General features: G+C 32.0%; 3 protein-coding genes across 7 annotated transcripts; 1 reads left to right on the top strand and 2 right to left on the bottom strand.

Moving 5' to 3' along the window:
- On the bottom strand, positions 1-5,478 carry LOC122573792. 2 transcript variants are annotated; one of them, XM_043740646.1, is made up of 2 exons: positions 336-5,478; positions 1-242 (listed from the first exon to the last, which is right to left on the bottom strand). In XM_043740646.1, exon 1 carries the CDS (start codon positions 4,855-4,857, stop codon positions 3,142-3,144), a length of 1,716 nt encoding a protein of 571 aa, XP_043596581.1. In that variant the 5' UTR covers positions 4,858-5,478; the 3' UTR covers positions 1-242; positions 336-3,141. The 2 variants fall into 2 exon arrangements, with proteins under 2 accessions (XP_043596581.1, XP_043596580.1); XM_043740645.1 differs by having other exon boundaries at positions 1-266.
- Positions 4,707-11,365, top strand: LOC122573793. 3 transcript variants are annotated; one of them, XM_043740649.1, is made up of 8 exons: positions 5,431-5,517; positions 5,620-5,632; positions 6,159-6,387; positions 6,788-7,142; positions 7,248-7,833; positions 7,903-7,976; positions 8,050-8,209; positions 8,326-11,365. In XM_043740649.1, exons 3-8 carry the CDS (start codon positions 6,362-6,364, stop codon positions 8,448-8,450), a joined length of 1,326 nt encoding a protein of 441 aa, XP_043596584.1. In that variant the 5' UTR covers positions 5,431-5,517; positions 5,620-5,632; positions 6,159-6,361; the 3' UTR covers positions 8,451-11,365. The 3 variants fall into 3 exon arrangements, with proteins under 3 accessions (XP_043596583.1, XP_043596582.1, XP_043596584.1); XM_043740648.1 differs by lacking the exons at positions 5,431-5,517; positions 5,620-5,632 and adding an exon at positions 4,707-4,843; XM_043740647.1 differs by lacking the exon at positions 5,620-5,632 and having other exon boundaries at positions 5,380-5,517.
- On the bottom strand, positions 9,967-27,229 carry LOC122573789 (WD repeat and FYVE domain-containing protein 3). Of its 2 annotated transcripts, none has more exons than XM_043740633.1 (45): positions 27,092-27,229; positions 25,747-25,983; positions 25,414-25,659; positions 25,178-25,336; positions 24,914-25,106; positions 24,631-24,817; positions 24,333-24,514; positions 23,876-24,227; positions 23,673-23,794; positions 23,292-23,575; positions 22,954-23,220; positions 22,549-22,839; positions 22,097-22,470; positions 21,724-22,013; positions 21,418-21,633; positions 20,912-21,313; positions 20,701-20,837; positions 20,448-20,631; positions 20,089-20,360; positions 19,779-20,008; positions 19,546-19,713; positions 19,262-19,470; positions 18,996-19,183; positions 18,760-18,908; positions 18,481-18,679; positions 18,052-18,412; positions 17,763-17,967; positions 17,267-17,687; positions 16,984-17,193; positions 16,725-16,913; positions 16,350-16,643; positions 16,029-16,264; positions 15,681-15,936; positions 15,397-15,608; positions 15,200-15,332; positions 14,963-15,116; positions 14,655-14,889; positions 14,344-14,567; positions 14,020-14,273; positions 13,728-13,955; positions 13,451-13,642; positions 12,957-13,372; positions 12,614-12,868; positions 12,339-12,536; positions 9,967-12,212 (listed from the first exon to the last, which is right to left on the bottom strand). In XM_043740633.1, exons 2-45 carry the CDS (start codon positions 25,969-25,971, stop codon positions 12,098-12,100), a joined length of 10,314 nt encoding a protein of 3,437 aa, XP_043596568.1. In that variant the 5' UTR covers positions 25,972-25,983; positions 27,092-27,229; the 3' UTR covers positions 9,967-12,097. The 2 variants fall into 2 exon arrangements, with proteins under 2 accessions (XP_043596568.1, XP_043596567.1); XM_043740632.1 differs by lacking the exon at positions 27,092-27,229 and adding an exon at positions 26,079-26,125.
- Between the last annotated feature and the right edge of the window lie 141 nt (positions 27,230-27,370).

The raw sequence follows: 27,370 nt of genomic DNA on the forward strand, positions 1-27,370 counted from the left end.
AATTGTGAGTTATATTATTATTTAAATTTTTTCTGCAAACAATTAAAAAACAGACAATGCAAATTTTAACAAAATGTGCGTATCAAAAAATATCGCTGAAGTAAAGAATAGTTCTCGCATAAGAAGCGTATCGATGCGTTAAACGTTCTTGCCACTAGGAAATTAGCGGTAAGGTGTAAGTTGTGGCAGTAAACGGACCATTGGTATGCGAGTCAGGTGAATCTGTTCACACAGTGCAGTACCTGGAACCATGTGGTACGCATTACCTAAGAAAATGACTTTCCTTATTCCTAGTCAAATCAAGCTAAGAGCTTTCAAGCTTCCTTCTACCATACCTTTCATCTATAACGCGGCCACAAACAAACACTTCGACAGACTTTGATGGAAAAAATGTGAGAATAGTTGTTGGACTGAATAATTATTAAACGACTCTGAAGTCTTCTTTCGTAGTCCAATACCTTTTATTACTTTCCTACTTTTTCGAAATCGAGGGTTAACGTATGCAATACTAAATATGTCGGACAATCGTAAACAAAAATTAATCGAAGTCGTTAATTCTGAGAAATCAAAATCGTATGACGAATTCTTACAAGATATTATACAGGCAATCATGTACGTAACTGATAAATCGGTGATTTTACTGTTGAAACGAAAGAGAGAGAATCATGATAATCGTAAGCCTGTCCTCGGATAACAGGGGTCGACGGCGAAACAAAAATTGAACAACTTGCTTAAAAAATAAGCCATTACGAATCATCACTTTTTTCACCATGAAATCAGATTAAAAGAGACGCTTCTGAACTCGGCTTGGTGACAGTTCGATCTGTCTATTCTGGATATTTAATATCTGAAAATTATTTTGGGAATGAAAAGTACTCTATTTCGTTTCTCTGAAAAAATATACGTATTTTATATGGCTTTCTATGTTCTTCGAAAGCTTTCTATTAAATCTTTCCTCTGTATGCCGAACAACTATTGAGTTCATCGTATGTGTAAGGTGCAATTAAAGTCCACATCAATTTTGGCAAATGAGCAATTTCCTTTATATGCTGTCTCCAAATGAAATGGAAACAAAAAAATAAGGTGGTCCACGTATTGATTTATTTCACCGGCCGTCGTCAAGGAACTGCATTTCGATATTATCGCATGATAAGATTGCGTTACACATTTGGTCGCTCCGTTTTCCGATCTTCACCTTTCATCCTGTTTCATCGTGAAAACAACCCCCATTTTACCTGTATGATCTATCAATGATATTTACGATCGTTATTAATCCCCCGTCACATTCTTGTGCAAGGAAAATGTCATGCGATCACGGAAATCTACTTTGACCTAAACATACAATAGCATGCTTGAGTATAAATCCCTCATGACACATATCCTTACCTTTATTTTATTGTTTAACAAATATAAAAGTTCGAGTAAAACTGATTCGACTCGATGAATTTCCTAATTTAAAATTTAATTGTATGCATCTGAAAAAGATGCTAATTAACTTCTTATCGTGTGAGTTTTAGATAAAGAGAAGGGAGAAAGGATCAGAGAGAAAGAGAGAGAGAGAGAGAGAGAGAGAGAGAGAGAGAGAGAAATTAGTGACAAAATTACATGTTCATTCAGACAGTTGACAACAGCTGAAGATAAAAATTTGCTGGGAAGGAAGAAAGAAAAAATGACGAGAGAGAAAAGAAGAAAACCAGATGGGTGATAATACCGACAGCATCTCTCGAACTGGTGACCCTTGCCTTTCAAAGTCCGTTAAGTGCCCTCCGAGTCACTCGTATATACAACGAATTATTTACTGCTTCAGCAATGCAATCGAGCAATCCGATTAATCTTGCTCGTACACTGGTCAAGAACTTGTTTGTTGTTATTGCTGAATCAGATATGTACATTCATGCATTGATCGATGAGTGTCTATGGACAATGCGTTCGCCGATCACTCTAAGGCGATAGTTTTGATATCTACTGAACTTTGATATAATTTTATATTACGTCAACAATACGTAACCGAGATTGTCTCTTACTTCATAGAATTAGTTTCTTGTTTGAAAAACAAGCCAATGACATAAAAGTTTGAGTATGAAATTATGAAAGGAAGGTTACGTATTTCAACTATTTTTGATGCAGAGTTTATGTTGTTTAATTGTCGATAAATGAAGAATAATTTTAATGCGTTATATTAAAAAATATTCCGTTCTGAACAACTTTTATTGATACGTTCATTATTTTCATAATGTGCTCACGAGTATTTACACGAATTTTAGTTAATTCGACTCCTTATAAAATATCAAATACTATAAATATACAGAAATTCTGCAGCACCTCGGTATTCGTCGAGAAATAGAAAAAAGTTTGTAAACCAACCCGCTCTTGAACAAAAATCGTCGCAACATCCTCTTATCCGCTTAGTATGAATAATAGGTCAATTAACATTATTTATAATTTATCGGGTTTGATGTAACAATGTGTAATGAATGAAATATAAAATATAAAATATATTAATAGTGTTTGTATGTAGGTATGCGCGCATGCTTATTTACTAGGTAAAGTTCATTGTCGAATCATCGGTGCAGAGAAATAAAAAAAGAAATTCGAATTGAATACGAGAAAAGACATGTGTGTCCACTGTACACGAAATATAATTGTACATTTGCGAAACACGAAATTTTCACTTAATTTTCTCAGCACTATAGCAGTCTATGAAGATAGGAACATACGTTAAATTGCAGCGCGCAAAAGTGGTTTGTCTAACAGCAACGGCACGTGATTCGAACGTGTATATTTTCTTCTGCTTGTTCATTTTTTTTTTTTAATTCACATCCACTTTGTTTGTGATTTCAGCAGTATTTATTATCGATAAAGATGAACTTGACCTTTGAAATCTATAGATTTCCCGCACGAATTCTCCCTTCCCTTGTATCGTTCGACTCGATTTTTCTATTTTCAAGCACAGGAATTCGTTCGTTCAATCCGTATCTCCGAATACTGGCTGCCTTCGTGAAATCGCTCGAAACCATGCAGGCTCGTTTCTCAATCATTCCATTCTGTTTTCTTTTGCTCTGACTCCGTTTACGCGATTGCTTTAAAAAATGGACTTTATTAGTGTTCATTAAGATACAGTTCGCTAAATTTCAGCTAAAATTACTGCACTACCGCCAATGGTGGATGTTGTACCGGCTGTGCTCGAATTATGCCTGCGAGGCGTCTGAATGGTAATTGAAGATGGTAGTAGGCACAATATGGCAGTGGGTCCCAATAAGCGAAAAGAGCTTCTCGTTTGTCGAGTACGGTGCCTAACAGGTGAGGAACGGTCTCTCCCGCTGATCTTTTCAGTGCATAAGATATTCCATTCGGTAGCAAATGCCTGTCCGACGTAGTAAAGACTCCTGAATTTTGTCTGGAGAAGTGTCTGCAGGGTTTCCATACCAATCGAGGATGAATTCCCGTGTGACAGATGTAGGGTAAGCTAACGCCTACTCGACAGCCGATTGGCACTAGTTCTCCTTCTTCCGTTACGGCTAATCTGAAGCTCAAGTGCCCGTTGATCCTGGTGCTAAACAACCGAACGAAAAATCTGTCGAGCCACTCCATTATTTCTGGATGTTCTTCAGGTATCAAGCCTCGCTCTTCGTCCACCAAGCAAGTCACGTTGGCCACGATCTTCGACTCCTTCACCGTAGTGCAAGTAATATAGTGTCTGCCGCCAGGGTCACGTATTACTATACAAGGTTTACTTTCGCTAATCTCGTACTGCTGGTTTCTGAATTCCCTTATAGTCGGAGGCAGTATCATCCTGCTTCGATCTCTCATTCCGACTGGTCCTGCAGCTAGCATCAAGTATCTTCCAGTGGAGAACGCATTCTGTTCGTACATTCTCGAAACATCTTGCATAGAGCGTAAAACGACATGACAGGGGGTCGATAGACCTAATGTTTGACATCTTTGCAAAAGTTCCAAGGGATCGTCCAGAGTTGTCACTTCACTGGTACCGGGCACGAAACACTCACAACCCATTATCTCCAGGTAAGGTTTCGCTAAGGCGTCGTAGTAGGCCGTGTTACTAGCACTCACCGGAATATAATAAACGGCCTTCTCTTTTTGGACAATGTCTTTTAACGCTTTGATGTACTCGATCGCGTTTCCAGGTCCTGGTTTCGGAATTGTGTAGAACTTGGAGCACGCAGTTGAGAACTTGGCCAAGCTGAATAAACCCTCCAACTCGCAGATCACCACTCTAGCGCCAGCTTTGTAGAAATTTCGTGCCAGGTGAACTGTTTGCACTGTGCTTCCACCGCTAATAAGAACGCAGCGTTTAGTACGAGTCCTCTCCGAAACTGGGATATAGAGCACGGTCAGGAACCATTTGAAAGTGGTCAAGGGAAATTGGAAAATTAGCCATAGCATGTAAACCCAAATGGATGCCCCGAGTGCTGGCGCCCAGATCGCATAAGTTATTACGCAGATGATACCTTGAAGTACTACGTATAACATGTCTACGTACACGGACAAAATTTTCAGTAGCAACGAGTCATTTCGATTATGATCCTGTCCTTGTGTTGGCTGAACTTGATAGCTTAACTGTAACCTCTGTTGGTGCTGTTGATGTTGCTGCTGTCGTTTCGGTGAAAATATCACAGTAGGTGTGCCCGAATTGTTCGATGACTGGGAGATGTTCGATGCATTGGAATGATTAGAAACATTCGATACGGATCGTTTCAAAGTAGATATCGGTGATATCAAAGGCGGCGACGTAGACAATGGTGAACTAGGTATCGGAGGAGATACGCTATTGCTCCTGGAAATCGGTGGACTCGAGGACCAGAACCTCGAAACGTTTTCACTGGTACAGGCTGGCATTGTTAATTTTTTTCTCTTACTTCCTTGTGATTATAATCGAGTATAAAGGAATCAGAGTCAGTCCCACTCCATCTCGAATATAAATTTTCTTTTGAAAAACGAATTCATAGTTCGATCTTGAAAAGAAAGACTTAAACTTTATTCTCTAAGTAAAGAAACATCAGTAAAAGATTAATTGTTTTCGATGTATGACTTGAGAGACGAGCAAGTGTGATTGTTGGCAAAGAGTCCAGTCGAAAGAGAACTTATACGAGGCACGTGTATGTTACTCGCGAAGCGAACACTGATCCTTTAGCTCAAATTTTTCGTGTAATTTGTCAACGAATTTGCCGGTATGCACACACAGCTTTAACTGAGGCCGGTCCTCTGGTCTCTTGGTCTCTTATGCGCTCTGCATCTCGGACGCACTATGAACCGAGGTCTTATCTAATCGTGCAGCCTCAGACATCGCGACTAAAAGAAGGAATCGAGTCCTCACTCTGATCAGCGTCTCGTCATATATTTCCATTTCTTTCTTTTTTCTTCTTTTTTTTTGTTATTGTTGCTACAAAATTACATTAAGAACAGTTGAGTAAATAATAATTGTGGGGAAATATAGCGATTAAACATCTGGACAAAAATTTGTAAACATATTAGAAGAAAAAGAACGATGGTTATCAGGTATTTATAAAATATTAACAAATGTATTTCATATTCCTTTTTCTATTACATATCCTTTAACTATAACTTACCTATTATTTTATATTTAAAATTTCATTCCAGGGTAGGATGATGTGTAAGCTATACACGAGAATTAAAATTATTGTAACCTTTTCAATGTGTTAATTATATATAATTATTTATACAATTGATTATATCATAACTAAGATGATGTAATATATAAAAATAATGATGGATCACGATATTAGTATGACAAGCTGAAAATTTCTTTTTTAATAAATTTGAATTTTTACGGAGTATTTATTAAAAATTTGTATTTTATCTTTTCAATACACTGTTTATTTTTATTATTTCAATTATATTCACAACTTATAACACAGTCGTCATTATTGTTTGCGTTTCATATACTATATATATATAAGTACAAATAAATAAGTACAAAGCCAGTTTTAGTGCCAGGTTGTGTTTCAAAAGATATTGTATGACACTGATACATTTTTTTACTGAAATTTTAATTAACAATATATATAATATGTATATTACACTATGTATTATTCGAATAAAATTTTATAAGACTAGGTATCTAAGATAGATAAGATTAAATAAGAAATTAAAATGTAATAAATCATTGTTTGTTCAAGAAAAATGAAACGATGAAAAGCAATCACTAAAGGCAAAACAGTACTTTCACCATTCCTCTACGTCTATGGTCAGAAGAATTTAAATGCGAGTAAACTGTCAACCGTCAACACGAACGTCAGGTTACATTGAATACACGACTATGTTTGAATATTAACTCTTCATCAAATAATTTTAGCCGTGTTTAATATTTCCACTTTATAAAATGTCACAAACACCAAAAGCCAAAAAGTAAGGAATTTCTTTATTTTAATTTCTCTTAGTTAAATATTTGAAATATAAATTTGATACGAATTTGACATTCATACGTTTAAAATGTTTGCTATTTTGATTTAAATTGAAGCACTTAGATATGATTCTGATATAAAAAATATAATAATTCTTTTAGTAGTATTTGTTTATTGTATTGGACTTTCATCTGCTACAATCTTAAAATTAGATAAAAATTTAGTAATAATTATCATACTTATTTCTGTTATTGACATATTATTTACTTATAGTTTATTTCTTCTATTTATACATAAAGAATAAGTTTAAAACATTATAGAATGTTTAAGCCTCTTTAAGGTTTTCTTTTATCTTTTTTTGTTTCTTATAAAATTTGAGTGAGAAAATTTTGTTTCTTTTTCAGAGAAATGAAAAGTGCTGGGACTCAAACCAGTAAGACTAATACTGTGTTAGAAATAGCAAATTTGCAAGAACAAGTAAAGCTTCTTACAATTGAAGTGCAGCATTTAAGGAAATATATTTTTGAAACGCCTGAAACAGTTCAGAAATCTAGAACCCCAAGTCCAGTAAATCTTAATAATGTAGATGAATTTAATCAAACAGTACAAAATCAAAGTGCATGGAAAAAGGATACAAAGATAATACAGCATGGTTGTAGTTGTAAAACAAAATGTTCTTCCAAAATTTGTGGTTGTGTAAAAAAAAATATTCAATGTACAGGATGGTGTAAATGTAATAATAACGTTTGTGTTAATCAGGTAAATAATTATTTCTTTTCATTCTTCTTTTTTGATTAATGTATAGAATTTTTGTTATTATATATTCTGTATATTATGTATTAAATTAAATATATGATTTTCTAGAAACATGAAAACATAGATCAAAACAAAGAAAATTTAGAACATAATGAATTAACACATAAAAACATAGATAAACCACAAAAAGGAAATAAACATATATTAAATGTTAATGTACATAAAAGTCTGTTTAGTCCAGATGTAACAATGCAAGAGACAGAACCTAATGTGGAGCAATATAGATCTACATCTCTATACTTTGGCAATCCAAAAAGATTAACATTTCAGGCGTCAGATGAAGAACAGCAACCGAAAGAAAAAGATAGAAAATCAAAAAATAAAACTACTCAAAAGAAGAAAAATAGTATCAGGAAAAACAATCTTGAAGTAAATAACTCTGAGACTAATCAAAGGCATAGATCTACATCTAATGAAGACATACGAAGATTAGATAATACAAAAATAGAGAAATGTGCATTAAAAAAATGTATCTCTAGCGATATTCAGACAAACGAGGAATTTAAACAAATAAGCAAATGTAAAATTAATTATGTTCAAAACATAAAACATGGTATGGTATCTCTGAGACGTCCTCAGCAAAGATCTAAAAAGGTTGAAGAAATAGCAATCAGCAGTACTGTTGATTCAAAAGGTAAGAAATTCATTCAAAACATGAAATCATAATTCTGCATAATTATTCAATTAAAAATTATGTTTACAGAGGAAACAGGTTCTCCATCAATAGAAAATAATACAGAAGAAACGATAAAAGATAAATCACTTGACATAGACCAAGTATTGCGCTTAATTAATATATATAATTAATTCCGTAGATATACTATTGAACATGGTTTTTTTATTTCTTTAGGACAGAAATGATGATTTTGATCCTATGAAACCTAAACGTGAACTAGCTAGAACACCAGTTCGTGATAATAGCATAGAAACAGTACTTTGTAATACTATTGATAAGTCATTGGCCATGTCTATTATTTCCACAGAAGAAGAAGAACCTGTCATTCCCGCAGGTAAGTAATCTTGTTGTTACCTAGTCTTTGAAATATTGACAATTCCATTCACTTCTATCAATATTAGATATAACAATATATATATGGAATTAAATAATTTACTTTTGTTGTTTTAGAATTCAACTATGCTCAAGTGGATTGGGAAAAATATCAAGCTCAGCTTATTGCATGTAATAAATGCCATAGAAAGTTCCATCCATTTAGAATTAAGAAACATGAATCTTGCTGTAAAAAAATGTGATCTGTAATTTTGACATATGAATATGTTTTCAATTTCTATATTAACATTTGCAGTATAAGTAAACAACATATAATTTTTTTATATTTACAAATATTAGACAGGTTTAATAATAAAATAAATTTCTTACAACTTTGGCCCATTTAATATAATTCTACTATCAGAATCTACTATACAATGTTTTTCAAATATCAACTAACAGTACAATAAAACTACCTACATACAATATTATATATATATATATATATATATATATATATATATATATATACATATATATATATACATATATATATATACATATATATATATACATATATATATATATACATATACATATACATATATATATATATATGAAAATGATTGTATGTATACATGTATGTAATTCCTACGTGCGGGTGGGAAACGTATACACGCATATACACAGAATAACACACATATGCACGCCTTCAAAGTCATACATACCAGCATTCAACACTGGTTATTAGAATTTTCCACATATTTTCTAAGTTTTATCTATCGTACAATTCTATGTAATTAATATTTTTTTCATGTTTTTTTATACATCTCTATGTATGTACAATTTGGGGTCAAATTATATAATGCACATATGCTTCATTGATATATAGTGGATTTGCGAAAAGACTAATTTAAAACATTCATTTATGTGACATTGTAAAATTAGCAATGGTTTGCTTTTTTCTAATGCTTAAGAAGATATAATTTGGTACATTATAACAAAATGGTATTTTTTTACAGTCTCTTGAGAAGTTATATGATCATTATGTGTATATTAAATAATGTTTCTTTTATTAAATTAGCATAAAAATGAAATTATAAGAGCAAATTGTATTGCATAATTGTATTGTAAGATAAAATCATTGTACATACATAAGAAAAAAGCAATATTGCCGAAAGTTATGAAATTAATTTTATTTTCATATTACATAGCGATAATCAAATTTAACCGATAATATGTTTCGATACTCTAATATGTGATTACATATAAGTATAATGCTTAACTTCTCTTTTTTAGATACGATGTAGAGTATAAACAGCATAAATTCGAGTACATTTCGAAATAGAACGTAGCTCTGATATCTTGTAATAAAATACACAAACACCAACAAATATGATTAAATATAATACTGCTCCAAATATAAAATAAAATTTCGTATAACCGAAGCAAACTTAAGAGGCACCCAATATGTGTGTGACTAGAAATTATACTTATTTTTCTACATGATGAAGTAATCACTTACTTCAATTGTACATAATTATATAAATTGTAATCCTCTTGATAAAATAATACATTTTTCAGTAATAAGATTCATCCTGCTCTTAATTTTAGTTCATTGGATATCACTTGTAGTTATTTTAAAGAGATAAATAACAGTAAAAAATTTCAAAATTAATATCTACAACTGTTAATTAGAATTAATTGTAAGCATTCCAATTCCATTGTAAAACTAAGTATAAGCTTTGTTTCTTGTATATATAAGTAGGAGTACAAAAGTAAAGATAGTTGGCAATGTTTTATTAGAACTGGCATGTAATAATGACACACAGATATTATTTCCGTAAGATACGTGATAACTCTTTTTATGCGGCGCATAGTTAAGAGATTCAAATATTGGAATTCATTCACACCATTCCCAGCATTATCTACTTTTAACCTTTATATCAAAAGCATTCTTTTTGAAAGAATACTCATTAACATTGTGCTCACATTGCATTTGACTAGTAACAATAGTACTTTACTAGTACCACCTTGAAACAATATTTCGCGATATTTAAGCTGCGTTTATCTCATTCTCAGTTTTTAATCGCCACACTATTTCTTATTCTTGTTCTTTATAAAATTTGTGCCTTTAGAAAAATGGAAGTGTATCGATAGAATACAAATGGTAGAATTTGTTATCCATATAGGGAGACAATTTCTTTTCCTAATACCGCGATCATTATATTTATACAAATCTTTGTATGTTTCGTCGGTATTCATTGATTCTTCTTAACTGTCAAACAAACTTAATTTTCCCAAGTATATGTTGCGTTTGCAATACTCCATCATTTTTAAAACTCTACAAAACACTTATCCAAGAACATGTTTTTAATTTATCTCCCTCTTTACTATTAATTTTACAGATGCATTCATGATATATCAATTTGCGAACAAACGAGCGTATTCCACATTTATGACATTGCTTACAATATTACTGCTGGTTTTAGAGTCTATGGTTTCATAACCATCTTACAGTTAATAACACTTTAACGTAATTAAGGTATTGTCTATTATAAATTTATGAGTTTTATATCGATAGAGGCAGCGATCACAAAGGGTGCACTGCAATTGCGTATTTTTCCTTTTTTTTTTGTAATACATATATTCTTGAATTTTGAGATTATTATTGTTTTCAGTTCTATAGAATGGAAAAATAAAAGACGTCTTTCATGATACAGTAATAAATTATATACCGTTGATAATTTTTAGAATAAATTACACCGTGTATTATTACTGCATTATGTACATGATGGTATTATAAAAAAGAAAATAAAAGCATTTTATTAAGCAATAATTATACGTAAAACATAATGTAAACAAGAACAGTACAAATAAACGGTATAAATATAATTTTTTGGTTAATCTAATAATATTAAATCTAATATTTTTCCATTAACAGTATTGACATCTTGTATTAATTTTTATCATAATTTAAAATAAATATTAACAATAATTATTTAATACATTCAAATATGAGAAACGATATAAGCGTTATGACAGAGAAATGAATCGCATAAATAGCATAATATATATATTTTATATATTATTATTCTTATTATTATTAGTAATAATTACTCAAGAAATTTATTAATTATAGCTTCATTAAATTAAAATAGGAAAGAAAAAAATCACAGACTACGCATATTAAACAAGTGCTGCTATACATGATTTCGTATATATGTCTGTATATAAAGTCCCCTTTTGCTGTTAAGAAGTAAGTGCAACATATAAATCAAATATACAATACAGAATGTAACTGTACACATTGTTCTTCGGCATATAAAATACAAATACACATGATGTAGAAAAGTATTAGAAATGATTAAGAGTCAAACATTAAAAACAAAAATATGTTCGTGTTTTATAATATGTGCTTTACATATTAGAGATTTAAATGTCATGTCAGTTTTCAAATAATGTTTTTTAAAATTTTTCCAGTACAAACCTGTCGATAATGTGAAACAGGCCGATCACTATTAGGAAATAGCTTAATTCATTAAAATAGTAAAAATATACAAGCAATATTATAAAATCGACAGGAGTGTATTGTAATATTAAGTTTATTTCATGGAGAAAAAGAGAAATGAAATGATGTCAATTCGCAATATGAAAGATTGTTGAAACCAAAATTGATTATACGAAAAATGCAGCGATCAATTTTTCTGTCTCTCTGGTAAAATAATCTTTTAAAACAATGTATCGTACAAAATATGAAAAAGTAAGGAAATGCACGCCTCGTTTCTCTTGTAAAAAAATTTGAACAAAAACATAAAAGGGTACGTTGCGATTGCTATGTACATACATTCTCGCCGTACCCATTCTGAAACCAATAACTTATACGAAACCATACAATACATTACTATATTTAAATGCTGCTTTCAGCAGAATGCTGAGATCGTAATGACGAATAACAACCTTGACAAACTCTAACGGGCTTTAAAATTCCGAGTCTCGATATTTTCGATTCGAATCGGCTGCATCTGTATATAAAGTATAAAAATATTAACAAAATACTTATGTCAATAAGTATAGTAAAGTACAGAAAAAGAAAGCAGGTTGTAAATTTGTAATTTACTTAAATAATTTATAGTATCATAGTAACTTACTTTGAACAAAATACTTGTCCACAATTACGACAATGATGTCTCCTTTCATAAAGATTAAATCTAACTCCACAACCAACGCATGAATCTGCTCCTTCATCCTTAAGCCAATGATCGGCCACCGTACGTCCCGGTTGTTCACATACGCTCCATGAAAAGACTCTTCCTCTTGTATCTCCAACGTATACTGTCCTATGATCTCTGTGATTTAATTAAACGTTTAATTTTTTAATATTTTATATATTTTTCAAATAAAAAATAAGTTATAAATATTTTACCTTGATACTGCGAGGGCCGTTATAGATGCTGGTTCCGCATTATCCTTGCGATCATATGCAGTATGCATCGTTAATTTACTTCTAAATACTAATTGCCGTTGCCATTTAAAACCGTCCCTTAAGATATTTTGTGGATTAATTTTTTTAGGTTTTGTATCAGCTTCAGTAACCATGACGAAACTATCTGTTAAACTAGTATCACTTTTACTAGCTCGTAGAGCTCCTTCAGAATCTCCAGGATTATTAGATGACTCGCTATGAATTAATTTGATCGATACTATTATAGTAAAAACCGAATAAATGAAAATATTTGTTCTAAAGAACAGAAGCTGTATTTAAGTACCTTGTTTGGGTACCCTCGCTATCTGCACGTCCACCGCCTTCACTTTTACGAAACATTGGATTTCCACGACTCTTTCTACGAAGCACAATAGTAGGAGTATTATTCTGCGGCGATGGTTTATTACTGGAACCATTACTTGATTCATTATCCGAGCATTCTTCTTTCTCTTCATGCAATCTTGATGCTTCTTTAGCATTTTCGGGTTCTGAAAGACTACTTTCTGAACCACTTTTTGCGAGCAAACTTGATCCTTCCGCAGAAATGCTCATCTGTTTAACTAATTCATGCACTCGTTTTTTCGTATTTTCATTTTGACTTTCATTTTTATTTGACTTCATATGTTTTTCTTTGGTAGTAGTAATTTCCTCTAGCTTCTCTTCTTCTGCAGGCACTTGTACATAATCCATCGACCACATCTACAAAAATATGATATTTTTTTATTTGTGTACAATACTATAGAATTTAAATATTTTAATAAATGGCGTTATTCTTACGCGTGCTACGCCATCAGTCGATCCAGTCATAATAACATTCTGTGAATCCCATTCGTGAGTTTGACTGAAAGCAACGCATAAAATTTGCTGCATTCTGTCAGCACGACCAACACATGTATTAACACTAGCAAGTTCTTCGCCATTAATGCTCCATACATGTAACCAAGTAGCTGCACAAGTAGCTATGTCGCCCTATAAAAAATCATGATACGCCTATGTGATATAAATCTATATTTTGCTCTTGTTCATTATACTTTACAGAATATATTAAACGTACTGTCAGTTCGTTTATAGCTACCGCTGCTACCGGTCCTGCATGTCCGCGAAGTTGACGAACAAATAAGCAACGAGACAAATCCCATATAATAGCAGTACTATCTCGAGATCCTGATACAATTACATTATATGCTGGACTAGACGATAAGCATGTAACAGCATCCGTGTGACCATACAAACATTGTTTAATAGAAAGTTGCCTTTTAGTATATTCCCAAACTGTCACAACCTATTAAAACAGTTCTGTTTCAAAGAATTGCTGAAACAAAAACTAAATTCAAGCAATAACTTACAGAACTTGTGCCAGCAGTTACTATCAATTTGGAAGACGGACAAACGCAAGCAACTATTTCACCACCACTTTGTATCATAGCTTCACAAACGAATATTGCTTTGTCACTGTCATAGTTCCCTATTCTGAGAGAATGATCTGCAAAACCCCATGCTACATACTTGTTATATGTTGGAGGAATAAGCGTCTTATTTTGTTCCACAGCTAACACTGCTTTATCAACATGAAGTATTTGTCCAACTGGACCTTTTAATTCTAAAAAAGTAAATTACTAATTATGATTCGCGATGATTCGATGACTAGATCTTTATATAACTATATAAACCTTTGATAGGTTGAAGTGAAGGCTTTAAATTATCAAGATTATGAAAGAATAACTTGTCAGATGTAGTAATGCTTAAGCCAGGAGTAATAGGTCCTGGATCAATAACGCTAGTTCTTTGGGTCATTTTTTTAGCTGGATGCGGTTTTTTAAACAACTGTTTTGGTATTTGGCCAAAATTATTAATAAATCCAATAGTGGCATTTTTCTTTAAAGGATCATCAATACTAGAAGAATACAATAGGAATTATAAAAGTCAAACCATAAAATATAATTGGGAAAAGTACTGCAAAATAAGTACTACAAAATCTTACTTGTAAATATCAACATTGCCTTCATAGAATAAATGATGAAATACATTGACAGCTTCAACCGCAGCAGGGCCGTTTTGTTTACAACCAAATATTAAGTCGATCCATTGATGAAGATGTTGCGATACATAATCACATTCTAGAGCGAGTCTATGCACGCGTATAAATTCTCGAGGATCCTGTTTTGCCCATGGTGGTAATACAATATCTCCCAATTGTACACCACTCTGTTTAGAACCTACAAATAATATATGGTGTTAGTGTTTACAGTTCTATTAATAACATGTCCATGTCTGGCTCGTAATACTTACCTAAATCAAAATGATTTGAATTAATAAGAAATTCTGGAAGATAAAAAAATTCTGGTATAAGTTCTTTTACATCAGCCATATTATGTTTAGATGCTGAAAGCCACGCTTCCTTTATACTATTAAACATTCTATCCGCCAAATCGAAATGTCCACCCTAGAAATTTCATAATTCATGTATTATAGTAATAATTAATTTCGTGCTATAAATTAGACATTTTTATTTTAATTAGTATAGACCTGTAATCGAAGAAAATGTTGTGTAAATGGTTCCATCCTCACTAGATATGAACAAACTATCATCGCAGAGGAATAATGAGTCCCATAATGATAAGGAGGTGTTTCTCCGTGTGGATCATCCCATTCTTTATATCTGATTTAAATGTGAATTAACAGTTAAATTATTTTTCTTATATTAATTCATTTAGTTAAATTACCTCTTTTTAAACTGTAATAACCGTTCTGGGCTCTGGGCACCCATAGGTTTACTAAAATCTCTAAATGTTGTAGGATCAGTGAGATCCAATTCTTCACTATCATAATCGGCCAAGATCCAGGGAAATATCGGATATTGCATTAAATCGTTATAGCTACGACCAGCTAAAGTATTAAGATGCATCAAATACTGGAAGTTGGATATTTCGCCTCTCTATAGAATAAATATTTCCATAAATAACTATAATATGAACAATATAAATTTAATACAACTTAAAATACTAACCACCCATCGTTGCGTAACAGAAGTTTCACCTATTAGATTCGAAAGTAAACCTGTAGCTTGTTCTACATTTGCTGTTCTCTTTTGACCAGCAACTGATTGTTGTGCGCTGTCAGCAATCGCTGTTGCAAATGTCATAAATCTTTGGTAAACTTTGTTTCTTACTTTACGAGGAAATGCTAATAAATAATTTCTACCATCTCCGCTAAATACTTCTAATGCCATCGGTTGTAACAAATACCTTCTTTTATGTACTTCCCTACAGGAAAACATGCAAAACGTGGTCACTGTTGTTGACGTGTCAAAATTAGATACAACAATCTAGTTTCACGTTGTATACAAATTTATTACCTGATATCCTCATAATTAAATTTTGAACATTGCCTCATAGCTCTGGATCTTCTCGGAGATCCCGGCGATGGTAAAATTGGCTCATAAGCTTCGGGTAAACTTTCGATATCTCTTATTTCTCTAGACTTTAACAGTGTGAATCCATCAACTACATAAAAATGTTCTTTTCCAAACAACAACAAACCTTCAGTTGTATCTAAACCTTGAATCCTAGCACACCTGAACATGTGACTTATCTGAAAATATAAAAAGCGCTTAAATGGTACATATATTGATTATTATTTATTTATTTACATTTGTAGCAAAAAGAAAAAGACAAACTTTTTCATGTTCCTCTAATAGTCGTATTAAAGTTTGATTGTCTGGAACAGTCTGATTATTTTCTTCTTCTTGTTCATTATCCTCTGGTGCTTCATCAGGTTCACTAGCATGACGTTCTAATGTACATGGTACCATAGGAGGTTCACTTTCCGTAGAGGCGTCGTTAACATTTAACGGTGTATCATCAATAACAGGATCGCGTTCACGTTCAAACATACCAGATGAATTACCAAGTTGCTTTAAGTAGTATTCTTTACTATCAGTGCTTGTCGCAACTTTGTACTTCAATTGTTTCTATAAAAATCAAAATAAGTAAATTATTTTTCATCATTAATTAATATTCCTCTTCGTCTATTAATAGTGAAGCTAGCTTACATTATCAGGATGCTCTAATTCAGGTCGGTAGGGATAATGTATGTAAAAAAGTTCATTTTTCATCATCTTCTTTCTCATTCTGCATGGGCCCTCGGTCATATCTAACATCCACTTGTCGAGCCTAGTAGGAGTTGGTGGTCCCCATAGACCGCGTTCTCTTGTTAATTCAGTCTCGGTTTGTAACCACTCCTGTATAATGCAAAATTATTAATACAATTATTGATATTTCTTTTTCTTCCTTTTTTAATGATATTCTTACTTGATATACATATCGTTGAGTATGTTGATTAGTTTGTATATATTGCAAACGTTTCGCCGCAGCAAGTTCACGGACTAATGCAATATGTTGCTCTGTCCATTGTGCAACAGTGTTCTGATGTAATCTCAATCTTACACGTACAGATTCTTCTTTCCGAACTTTTGTTCTACTTGCTAGTCTTGTTAAACCTCCTGTTACTTTTTGGATTTTCTAAACACAATATGATTTTCTACACATTCTATTTTATATAAATTATTACTAGGATCTGTAGACGAATATTTACCGATTGTATTTGATTATGAAGTTCCCAAGGAACTCTATAAGAAGCTTTTCTTTCCATAACAACATAATTCAACCAAAGTTTAGTTGCAGCTTCATGTACTTGATCTCTCACTACCGATAATTCGGGAGCACGTTCGTTACCTATAGGTGCTGGAAGAGTAATTTTAAAAACTTCTTCTATAGCAGGCTTTTTACATACATATAACTCTTCCCAAACTCTTGTAGCTGCAACAGCCATCAGATTATGACCTTGATGAGATGTTAATCTATCATCACTGGCTTCAATTTGTGGATTAACGTGCCATGTTGTTTTTGTATTCGTATCAAGCATAATCTTTATATCAGCTGTCAGTTGCAATAAACAATAAGTCAGACAACCAATAAATTCTAATTCATGATTACCAGCGCCGAAAACTAACAATCTATAAAAAATATATTTAAATTAGATTTCATTTACAATTTGCAAAAAATTTTATTTCAAAAAATATTAACCTCACCTGTGGGTGGTAAGTTTATGCAATGCTTCTAACACAGCCATTTGATCGGCTATAGAATCTGTTGCTCGTGACAATAAAAATAAAATTGTTCTGTTTAAACAGTGATGAAGTCCTTCCATACTAACGACACCTGGTCGTCTTTTTGCTTGTCCAATTAATTTTACAATAAAATCAAACACTTCATGTGGGTCTTTCGTCAAAGCACCTGTGTATTATCAAATAATCGATTTGAAATGATAAATATTCGATTATGCAATTGGCTATAAAAAGTGAAAATTTGGAAATTTACCTTGCCACAATTTGTCAACTATTCTGGCTGCAACGTAACACACATTACTTGTTATATTATTAACTGATCCACCAGGAACGACAGGTAATGCTGCTTGTTCTCCAATTAGAACGTCTGCAGCTAACAGATGCTCCATTAAAATAGATAGAATTTCTGTTTGATAACGTGTCTGTTGGCCTGTAGATGCATGTTCTGGCCATGCTTCCAAAACTAAATCAATTGCTGGTGGAGATTTTGCATTAACAGACAGAGAAAGGGAATCTACTACAATAACTCGCATGAAATCCATAACAAATTTCTTTGCTGGATGATTTGTTAAGCCAACATCCTTTGATGGAGATCTTACTAACACTGGCTCTTGCTAAAATAAAATCTTATTGTAAATTTTTTTTCTTATTAAAAAGAATATCATTAATCTTTAAGTTTCACCTCATCTGCTGGAGTACTAGCTCCACTACTATCTTGACTAGAGCTTGCAGGTTTTGGAAACAAAGTACCAGCTAATGCACCCAATACTTCCGCAGACATAAATACTTGCATAAAATCAGTGAAATTATGGTAAAGGAAAAAAAGGAACTGTATTATTGTCACTGGATAATCGCTTAACCAATCAGGCAAAGATTCAGGGCTATTAAATAAAAATTATACATGTTAATATATTATAAAGTAATTAATTGAAAAAGAGATAAATTTCAATTATAAACTTACTTGATTGAATAATTATTCAACATTGTTCGTACCATTGCTAATAAAGTTACCACAGCCTCAGGACAAAGATTGATTCTACTAGCAAAAGAGGATAGTGTATGATTTGCAGGGACACCAAACAAGAAGTTCCATACATTGTCCAAATCCAGCTGTTATCATAAAACATAGATATTTGTTATATTTACGCTGGATTTAAATACTGTAAGACATAAAAAAGTATGCAAATGTTACTGAACTTTTAAAATAACTTTGGAATCAGTAGGTAATAATTTTACGGGTTGTCCCATCATGAGAGCAATAAAAAGAAAATACAATTCTGGGACAAGATCTACATGCTGCGGTAATAACCATCCTAGATGCTGAAATCCTGGTACATGAAGGCCAGATGGTTTAGTTTCACCACCAGTCATTTGCTGATGACAACCTAGAAATATATAAATAAGATATAATATAAAAGTATGCAATACAACTATTTAAAGCTTAATAACTTTTATACACATACCAAGTGCTAATACCATTTTATTATGGTCTGTATGGCGTAACCAACCACCATTACTAGTTCCTTCTTTAAATTTTTGTAATATTGATTGTACAGAACAAATAGCTACTAAAATTCGTAACCCCCATATTACGGTGGTACTATGAAGGCCAGACTGAAGAAATAGTAATATCCAATCTAAACCTAATACTTTAGCTAATTCCTCACACATACTACAACACATTATTAAGTTAATATAAAAAATATAGTGAGTTTGTTTACATATCTACCTTCTTCGTTTTACTTACTTTACATTCACTTTGGGGCCATTAAATAACAGAGAGTGTAAAAGCTGCAAACAACGATTTCGTAAGAGTATGTGTTCCCCTTCTCCTTCTTTATTTCCTTCGCTTTCTCGAAGAATTAAATGCTTTTCTGAACTTTGAGGTAATGTAGCAACAATAAATTGCCCAAACCTATAAAAGATATTATTAATATACACATACAATATAATTATATTTTTTAGAGTACGTTAAATTACCAAAGTAAATCAGCTTGTCTCGGTTGACTTAATAGAATACTTAGTAACGCAAGCAAAATTTGTCTCGTACTACTTTGTTTTACATCACTTAAAATGTGTAGCAATTTGTGTACTAATTGCAAATCTCTCATTAAACGTAAATTTGTTCTTTTCTCACTTGATTCTGCTATTAATTCATACAAATGTTCTAGAAGTGATCTTAAAAGTTCACCAGGTGCTTCATGCCAAATCTAAAAGTATAATGTTTCAATATCTTCATAATGTTTGCTCTGAGGATAAATTATCTATCAACAATAAAAAGAAATCGTACTTGCAAATCGCATAGAAGATCTTGAAATGCCATAACATTAGGTATTGCACTAGTTTCTCTACCACTGTCTACTGTACCAACAAGACTGAATGTAAGATGTAAAATATGACTATTTAGAAGAGGACATTTCCTTCTTAGTAACATTGCTAATGTTTGATATCCCCTTCTGCGATCCATTTCTTGTTGGGCAACTTGGTTGGATCTCACAACACACACTAAAGCTTTAACAGCAGCGTATAAAGATTCTACATCTTGGGCCATAGCTATTAAACCTATTAAAATGAATGATTATCTTTTAAATTTTTGTTTCAATAAATACTTAAATATATTTTAAAACACAGATTGGTAAAAAGTTTTACCTAACAACACTGAACATCCTCCTACATTATCAATCATTGTAGCTACAGGTCGGGGGCTAAAGACTCGAACACCGAGATATCCAACGACTACACCACCAAGTGCTCGTGCTGGTCCACTTAAATGTCCTGCTGAATTATGAAGAACTCTAATAGGAGTGGCATTTTCGTGCGATGACATACCAAGCTGTCAAATAATATTATTTAATTAATACATACAGAAGATATGTTTATACATGGAAATGACTGTATATACCTGTTTAGCAATTGATTTGTTATCAGTCCGACTATAAACTTTCCTAATTTTAGCTAATGTTAATTGGGACATTGCTTTAGCATTTAATCCAAATACAACTTTTTCTTCTGCAACAAGAGGCATTAAAGGCTCTTGTCCTGTATAAAAAATTAAGTTTTTTTAATTAAATAAAAATAAATGTATGGACTTATATAAAATTTATAATTAATACCTGACAGCTGTGGAGCTTGCAAACTTCCCATATAATGTGGACCTAATTTAAATAATGTTGTTATGTTTTGAGAGTTAAATACTTCTTCTATTAAGTGACATGGTCCTTGTTTCCATGTTAGTCTAGAATACCGTCGCCAACAAGGTGGTGTACCTATATACCCATATACTGGAGATGCTACTGTCAAATTTGCTGCTCCTCCTCCAGGAACTTGTGTAATATAATGAAGCTTTTGACTATGAATATGTTGACCATCCAAGTATAACGAGAAACTTGAATTTTTTAAAACAGCACGATTTAGTACAATGGCTATATGATGCCATTGACCTTCATGAAGCAAGTCTGGACACCAGACTCTTGCACCACATTCACCAGTTCCTTCTGGCTCCCATTCACTTATATCTGAAATTTTTATTTAATTTATAGATAAGGTTTATGTTGTAGAAAAGATTAGGAGTAAGTAAGGATAAGGACTTAAAGAGAAATAAAAGATCAATAAAACTTACTTTGCGGTAACGGTGTTTCTTGTGTAGATACGATAATAGCTTTGTCTCTTGCACTAAGCACTGCAGTTAAACAAATCAAATCCCTTGTTGATTGTGGAATACGAACTAATGTTAGCAGTCGCACGCAGTGAGGGTCAGTTCTAGGATCACTAAATTTGTCAACACATATCCATGTGCTATAAGTCAGACCAGTTTGTGGGGGAAATAACCTATCACCTAAAAAATTAACATTGGATGCGAACGCAAATTTTTTATAAATGAAGAATATGTATTCTTTAATACGTCTTAAAGATATTTAAGACTTACCAGAACCAATTCCACCAAGTACGCTACTATCAGCAGCTACCACTGTAGGTGGAGTTGTACTTTGTGGTGCAACACTAGGTAAATATAGACATGCAAATCCTTCAGCACTCATATCCAGTTCTACGAAAGGCGGTAAAGTACAAGAACCGTGTGCTCGAAAATCCTTTGGTGTTGTCATGGATACTAAAGTTTTAATACGCGTCAATGGCACGGGTCCGCCTCGAGGTTTATTTAGTTCAATATCATCGAGTGAAATACAGCATAATGGATCACCCAAACGCAAAAATTCCCTTTAATTACAAAAATTTTATATAGTGCATATACAAATATTACTTTTGATTAGTATTTCTCTAAACTTTCCTTTGCATCTTACCTTAAATCACGTGGTTCTAAGGATTGTGCTGCAAGTCTTTCTATAATATATTGTAATGGTTGATGTAAAGGATGTGTTTCATCTTGCAAAGCTATTCTACCTATAGATAACAATTCACCCGCCATTCCAGCATCACACATTATTTGTTGGTTTCTTTCGGATCGCACTAAACTTTTAATAATTTCTGCGACATATAATTGTAAAGCTAAAGCCATTTGTGGATTGGATGGTTCTGAGATTGATGGAAGTAAATATAACATTCCAACAACTATGCCAGGATGAACTACAATTGGTTCAGGAGTAGGTGGACTCAGATTTAAAGAATTTATACCACTTTTCTTTCCGCTTCCCGGTGAATCGAAAGATCTTTGTTGCTAAAAATAATATAATATTTAGTTTAGTAATTTAATAACATTCATTATTATGTACTATAAATTAAATTTAAGAACCACCTCAACGCTATTTTGTTTATGATTTGGCGATCTCATTCCTAGACCTGCCAAATTTGGCTTATCAAAAGAGTCAAGTGCTACATCATACAGAAGTCGTAGTAATAAGCATGCATATGATAATGTTTTTGGTATAACATCTGAGAACATGGGTTCTAATACACTCCCAGTAAATAGTGCTGATAACATATTATGATAATTCGTAGTTGGTATTATATCTATTTCAGTAAGCTTCGTCTGTGTTGAGAAACATCCAAGAAGTCGCAAAGTGTCACACAAACTTGATTGGCATATCTGTAAATCGAATATTATATAAATATTTGTATAAACACTTATTATTGTATAATTATGTTATTTACAATCGTTCTCTCTTTTTTACTCTATAAATATTAATAAATAAATATTTACTTCATGGTGGAAAAATTTAGCATTTGCTGGTTCAAATCTCATAGCTGTACTTATAGTGTGAAATACAACGTGTAAAAGAGTCAGTAACTGTGCTTCTTCCTGTGGCGTTCTTTTTATTATGTCGTTACAAGGTTCTGTACTCTCTGATCTTTGTATGCCTAATTGGCCTTCTAAAGACACTAAGACGGACATCACATACACAAAACCTCCCACTTTTCGAAAAACAGTCCTAGTTCGATGAGATTCTCGCAAACAAGCCAATAGAGACTAAAAAATTAGAATACTTTATAGTAATGTTAAAAAATTTAAAGATTAATAATGATATCAATTACACCAACTTTTAATATATGTGTTTTTAAGACTAAGGCATTAGAAGGTGCTGAATGCATAACACCTAGTAATGTAGCCATGTCATCGTCTCCTCCTGCACTAAGTATTAATTCTCTAACAATACCAAGTGCCTGATATCGACAATCCATATAGGGCACGAGATTATGAGCACAACGTGCCCCACCGCATTCCCTAAACACATTAGCATTCTGAACATTGCTTGCTAATAATGTCGTCAAGGCTTCCATTACTAAGGCACCCAATCGCTCATCTTCTTGGCAGATTTGATATTCTAAAAAACAACAGTCTTTGTTTATTTGATTTATATATATGCATATTAAATAAAACATGTTATTTGAAAACGAAAAAAGGTATGAAAATATTAATACCTAATCCCTGATCTTGTGCAGCTTGTTTATCTTTAAGTAGAGTTGCATAACGATGAAGACATGTAACAAAGACTTCTAACATACCCACTTCTCTGTATACATCTTTAAATATATTATTATGTCTGAAAAGATACGTTTTCCGGGATCAATATAAAGTATGTATAGTTGAATAAATTGTATAATTAAAAAACACTGCTTATTACCTGAGTATATTAAGGAGTGTTTCCATGCATAATATACTGCAACTGGTTGAATTATTTGTTTTGAGTAGTATAGATAGAGATATAAGTTCCTTACAAGGCACAAAATTAAGTTGAAATACTATAAATTCTAGTAGTTGAAAAAGCTTCTCTTGTATTTCTCGATTTTTTAGGTAAATTTTTTCTGCAAATTGGGATAATGTGTTTTGCCCTTCAAGTATAAAATAATTGGCATTATCACTATGATATACACTAGATATTGCATCAAGGATTGTACAACATAAGAGTGGTGAATTGGACTTTACAAATACAGACTGTAATACTTGGAATGCTTGAATATTTCTGACACTTCCTCCTGTAAAAGATAATTTATTTTTAACTCTAGATGATATACTTACTTTATTATGCTTTATTAAATAACACTAGGAAAATTTAAAATCATATATTGAAATATTTATACCTCTATTACTTGGTTGAGGTAAAGTAAAACCAAGCATTTGGAACAAAGATCCCATACTAGCTTGACTTGGCTTTAATTCTGTATGACCACACATTGTTAGAGAAGCCAACATAAGCACTAAATTCCGAATGGCATCTTGTGCCTCTGCTCTACTATCTTGTTCTAATCTTGATGGGGCATGTCTACAGATCATAAATTAATAATGGTATCGTAAATATTAATATCGTTATTATGTTAAATACTATACTAATAAGATTAATTTATATAACTAATATTATTACAGTTAGAAAATTCTTACTTTAACAAAAATTCTGATAAAAAGATATATCCTTGACAAGCACGAAAATCGTCTAGAAGTGTTTGAGATACCTCACTAGAATCTTTTAAGAAACAAAATACTGTAACAAACATTTCTACCACTTCCAATGGTGCCAGCTCAGGTACACGTTGCATATTATCAACACATAGTGCTATACATCCTTTATCTACAATTAAAAGCAACAGTATTTCATATTATTTAGCAAATTTGAAGAACATATTTAGTTCATGATTAAATAGATTAAACTTAAACTTATACTTACTATGAATGTAGCTTACTACATTTTGGGTAAGTCCATGTCGAGATAAAGTCATTAATACTTCTGCCGCACTTTTACGCCACATCACATTATAGTGAGGGCACCAACTAGTTATTGCTGAGAATAATAATGTTAGATCATCTTTGCGTGCAAGTTCTTCTGCGGGATATGGATGGCTACATAATCTCACCAATAACTGTAAATTAACATTCGTTTAATTGCTTAAATAAAAATTAAAAAAATCAGGGGTATATGAGAGATATGTACTTGTACAAATATTTTTTGTAATAATATTCTACGTTGTTTTGAAGTATATTCACTATTTGCATCTGTAATATCAGCCTCATCATCAATCATTTCAGGCAAATCAAAAAATAGGTACAAACATTTTACCAATGTTGATGGAACAGAAGCAGTAGTCATTGCCTAATAAAATATAAATCTATTAACACATACAGCAGTTTACATTAATTAGAATAGTGAAGTATAATTGAAATGTATACCTGTATTACAGAAGTATCACCTGCTGCAAGCAAATTTAATGCAGATAGTAACATCCAGCCATTGCTTGATTCTTCACTATTCTCAATTTCTAAAAATTGTACAATGGCACAACTTGCAGTTTCAGTACTCTGATTACTTGCCCTACTACTGATTTCAAATACCATTAACTTAGATACTTGTTGTGTAAATGCCAAAATGTCCCAAAATTTTTCACTCATATCTCCTGTTGGACTAGATCCAAATACCTAAATGTCAATTAATCTAAGTTAATAATTTAGCTAGAAAGAAAGAAAATTGTTGAACTTCCATTTATGTAATATATGAATACTGACCTTGCAAAATAATGGCAACATATTATATAATTTATCATTACGTTCAGCATCAGAGAGGAGATGTGGAGGATGGGTATATTCAGAAAAAAGTTTTTTAAGGTGCATAAGACCCAAAGCAGTATGTTGAGGATTTATACTTCCAGTGCAATCATCTAAACCACCAGTACTGCTGGAACCCATGCCTCCAACACTAGTACTCCCTCGTAGTTTACGCATTATGTTCATATTTAATACTTGCTAAAAGCATAAAAATGACATGTATGAAGACCAGAACATAAAAATTTGATATTAATTTTTTAAAAACTCATATCACTGATATATTTTTTACTTACATCATTCATATTATGGTAAATATTAAATACATTTTTTTAGTACCTTTATACATATATTATATGTTTTATAAAATGAAATCTATATTTTTAACATACTGATATTTTCAACATATAGCAAGGATATATAAATAATATTACAAGGATTTACATAGTCAGCATTCTTCTACATAATAAACATAAGATATTCATCAAATTACAGAAATACAACGTAAATTATTAAACTTGCAGTAGAAAATGCTCCTTTGAAACAATTAGTAATGAATTGTGAGATTATAAAATAAATATATATATGCTTACATATGCATACTATTTATAAAGTACATAATTAAAATTCATTAATTTTTATAGTATTTATGATATTAGTTACACAAATTTTGGATAAAAATAAGTAGTTATAATTTTTCAAACTGTTATTATATTGTTATTAATGTTATTATATAAAGCCAACTAATTACAGGAGAATATATGTGCTTATATAAAAAAATTTTACATATAAAAAACGGTGTAATCGTACGTTAATATAGCAATAATATTAAAAATTATATGATGTTAAGACTCACACAACTAAATGGAATTGAAAACAAATATAGTTCGAAAACAATAAATGAATCTTTTAATAAATGGATCAGTAATTTGTAAACGTTGATATGCGGTAGTACAATCTGTTTAAGCACTTATTGTGCTGTTATTCGAAACATTAACATATCGGAGAACTTATAACATGTGAAAATGGCACATTGTTGTGTAAGACAAAACGAAACACTATTATCCAGTTTATTATATACATGAATCAATTTTTCCTGCACGTGTCATAATAATTTTTATACTTTCAATCTGTGACACTACTTTTCATCGAACGCTCAGTCCAATATTTACGTCTATCTCCTGTCAAAATGTCAAGTTAGAATGAAGTTACAATGACTTTCCGTAACCGCCCACGGTTCTTACAAATAAAATTCAGACACCGTCCTGTGAATATGCACCGTATTCTTTACTAATTATTTAGTTATTACCTGAAACGCGTCACAAGCCAGAAAATCCTACATTTTCTTTTGGGAAATTGCTCTTTCTGTGAGAGTATTTAATATTTCAGTGGTAGCAGCCATCTTCGATGATATTCGACGATTTCTTCGGTCCACAGCCAACACGATACGTCGATAAGTATCACGTGACTGCTAATAATCACAGATCTATTCACTTTTTGAATCTGTGTTACCTCCTTATGTTCATATACAATAAAATATTATTGTCGTTTACTTTATATTATATTAATTTTAATAAAAAATTGATCG

Source organism: Bombus pyrosoma, linkage group LG12, assembly GCF_014825855.1.
Source record: "Bombus pyrosoma isolate SC7728 linkage group LG12, ASM1482585v1, whole genome shotgun sequence".
NCBI lineage: Eukaryota > Metazoa > Arthropoda > Insecta > Hymenoptera > Apidae > Bombus > Bombus pyrosoma.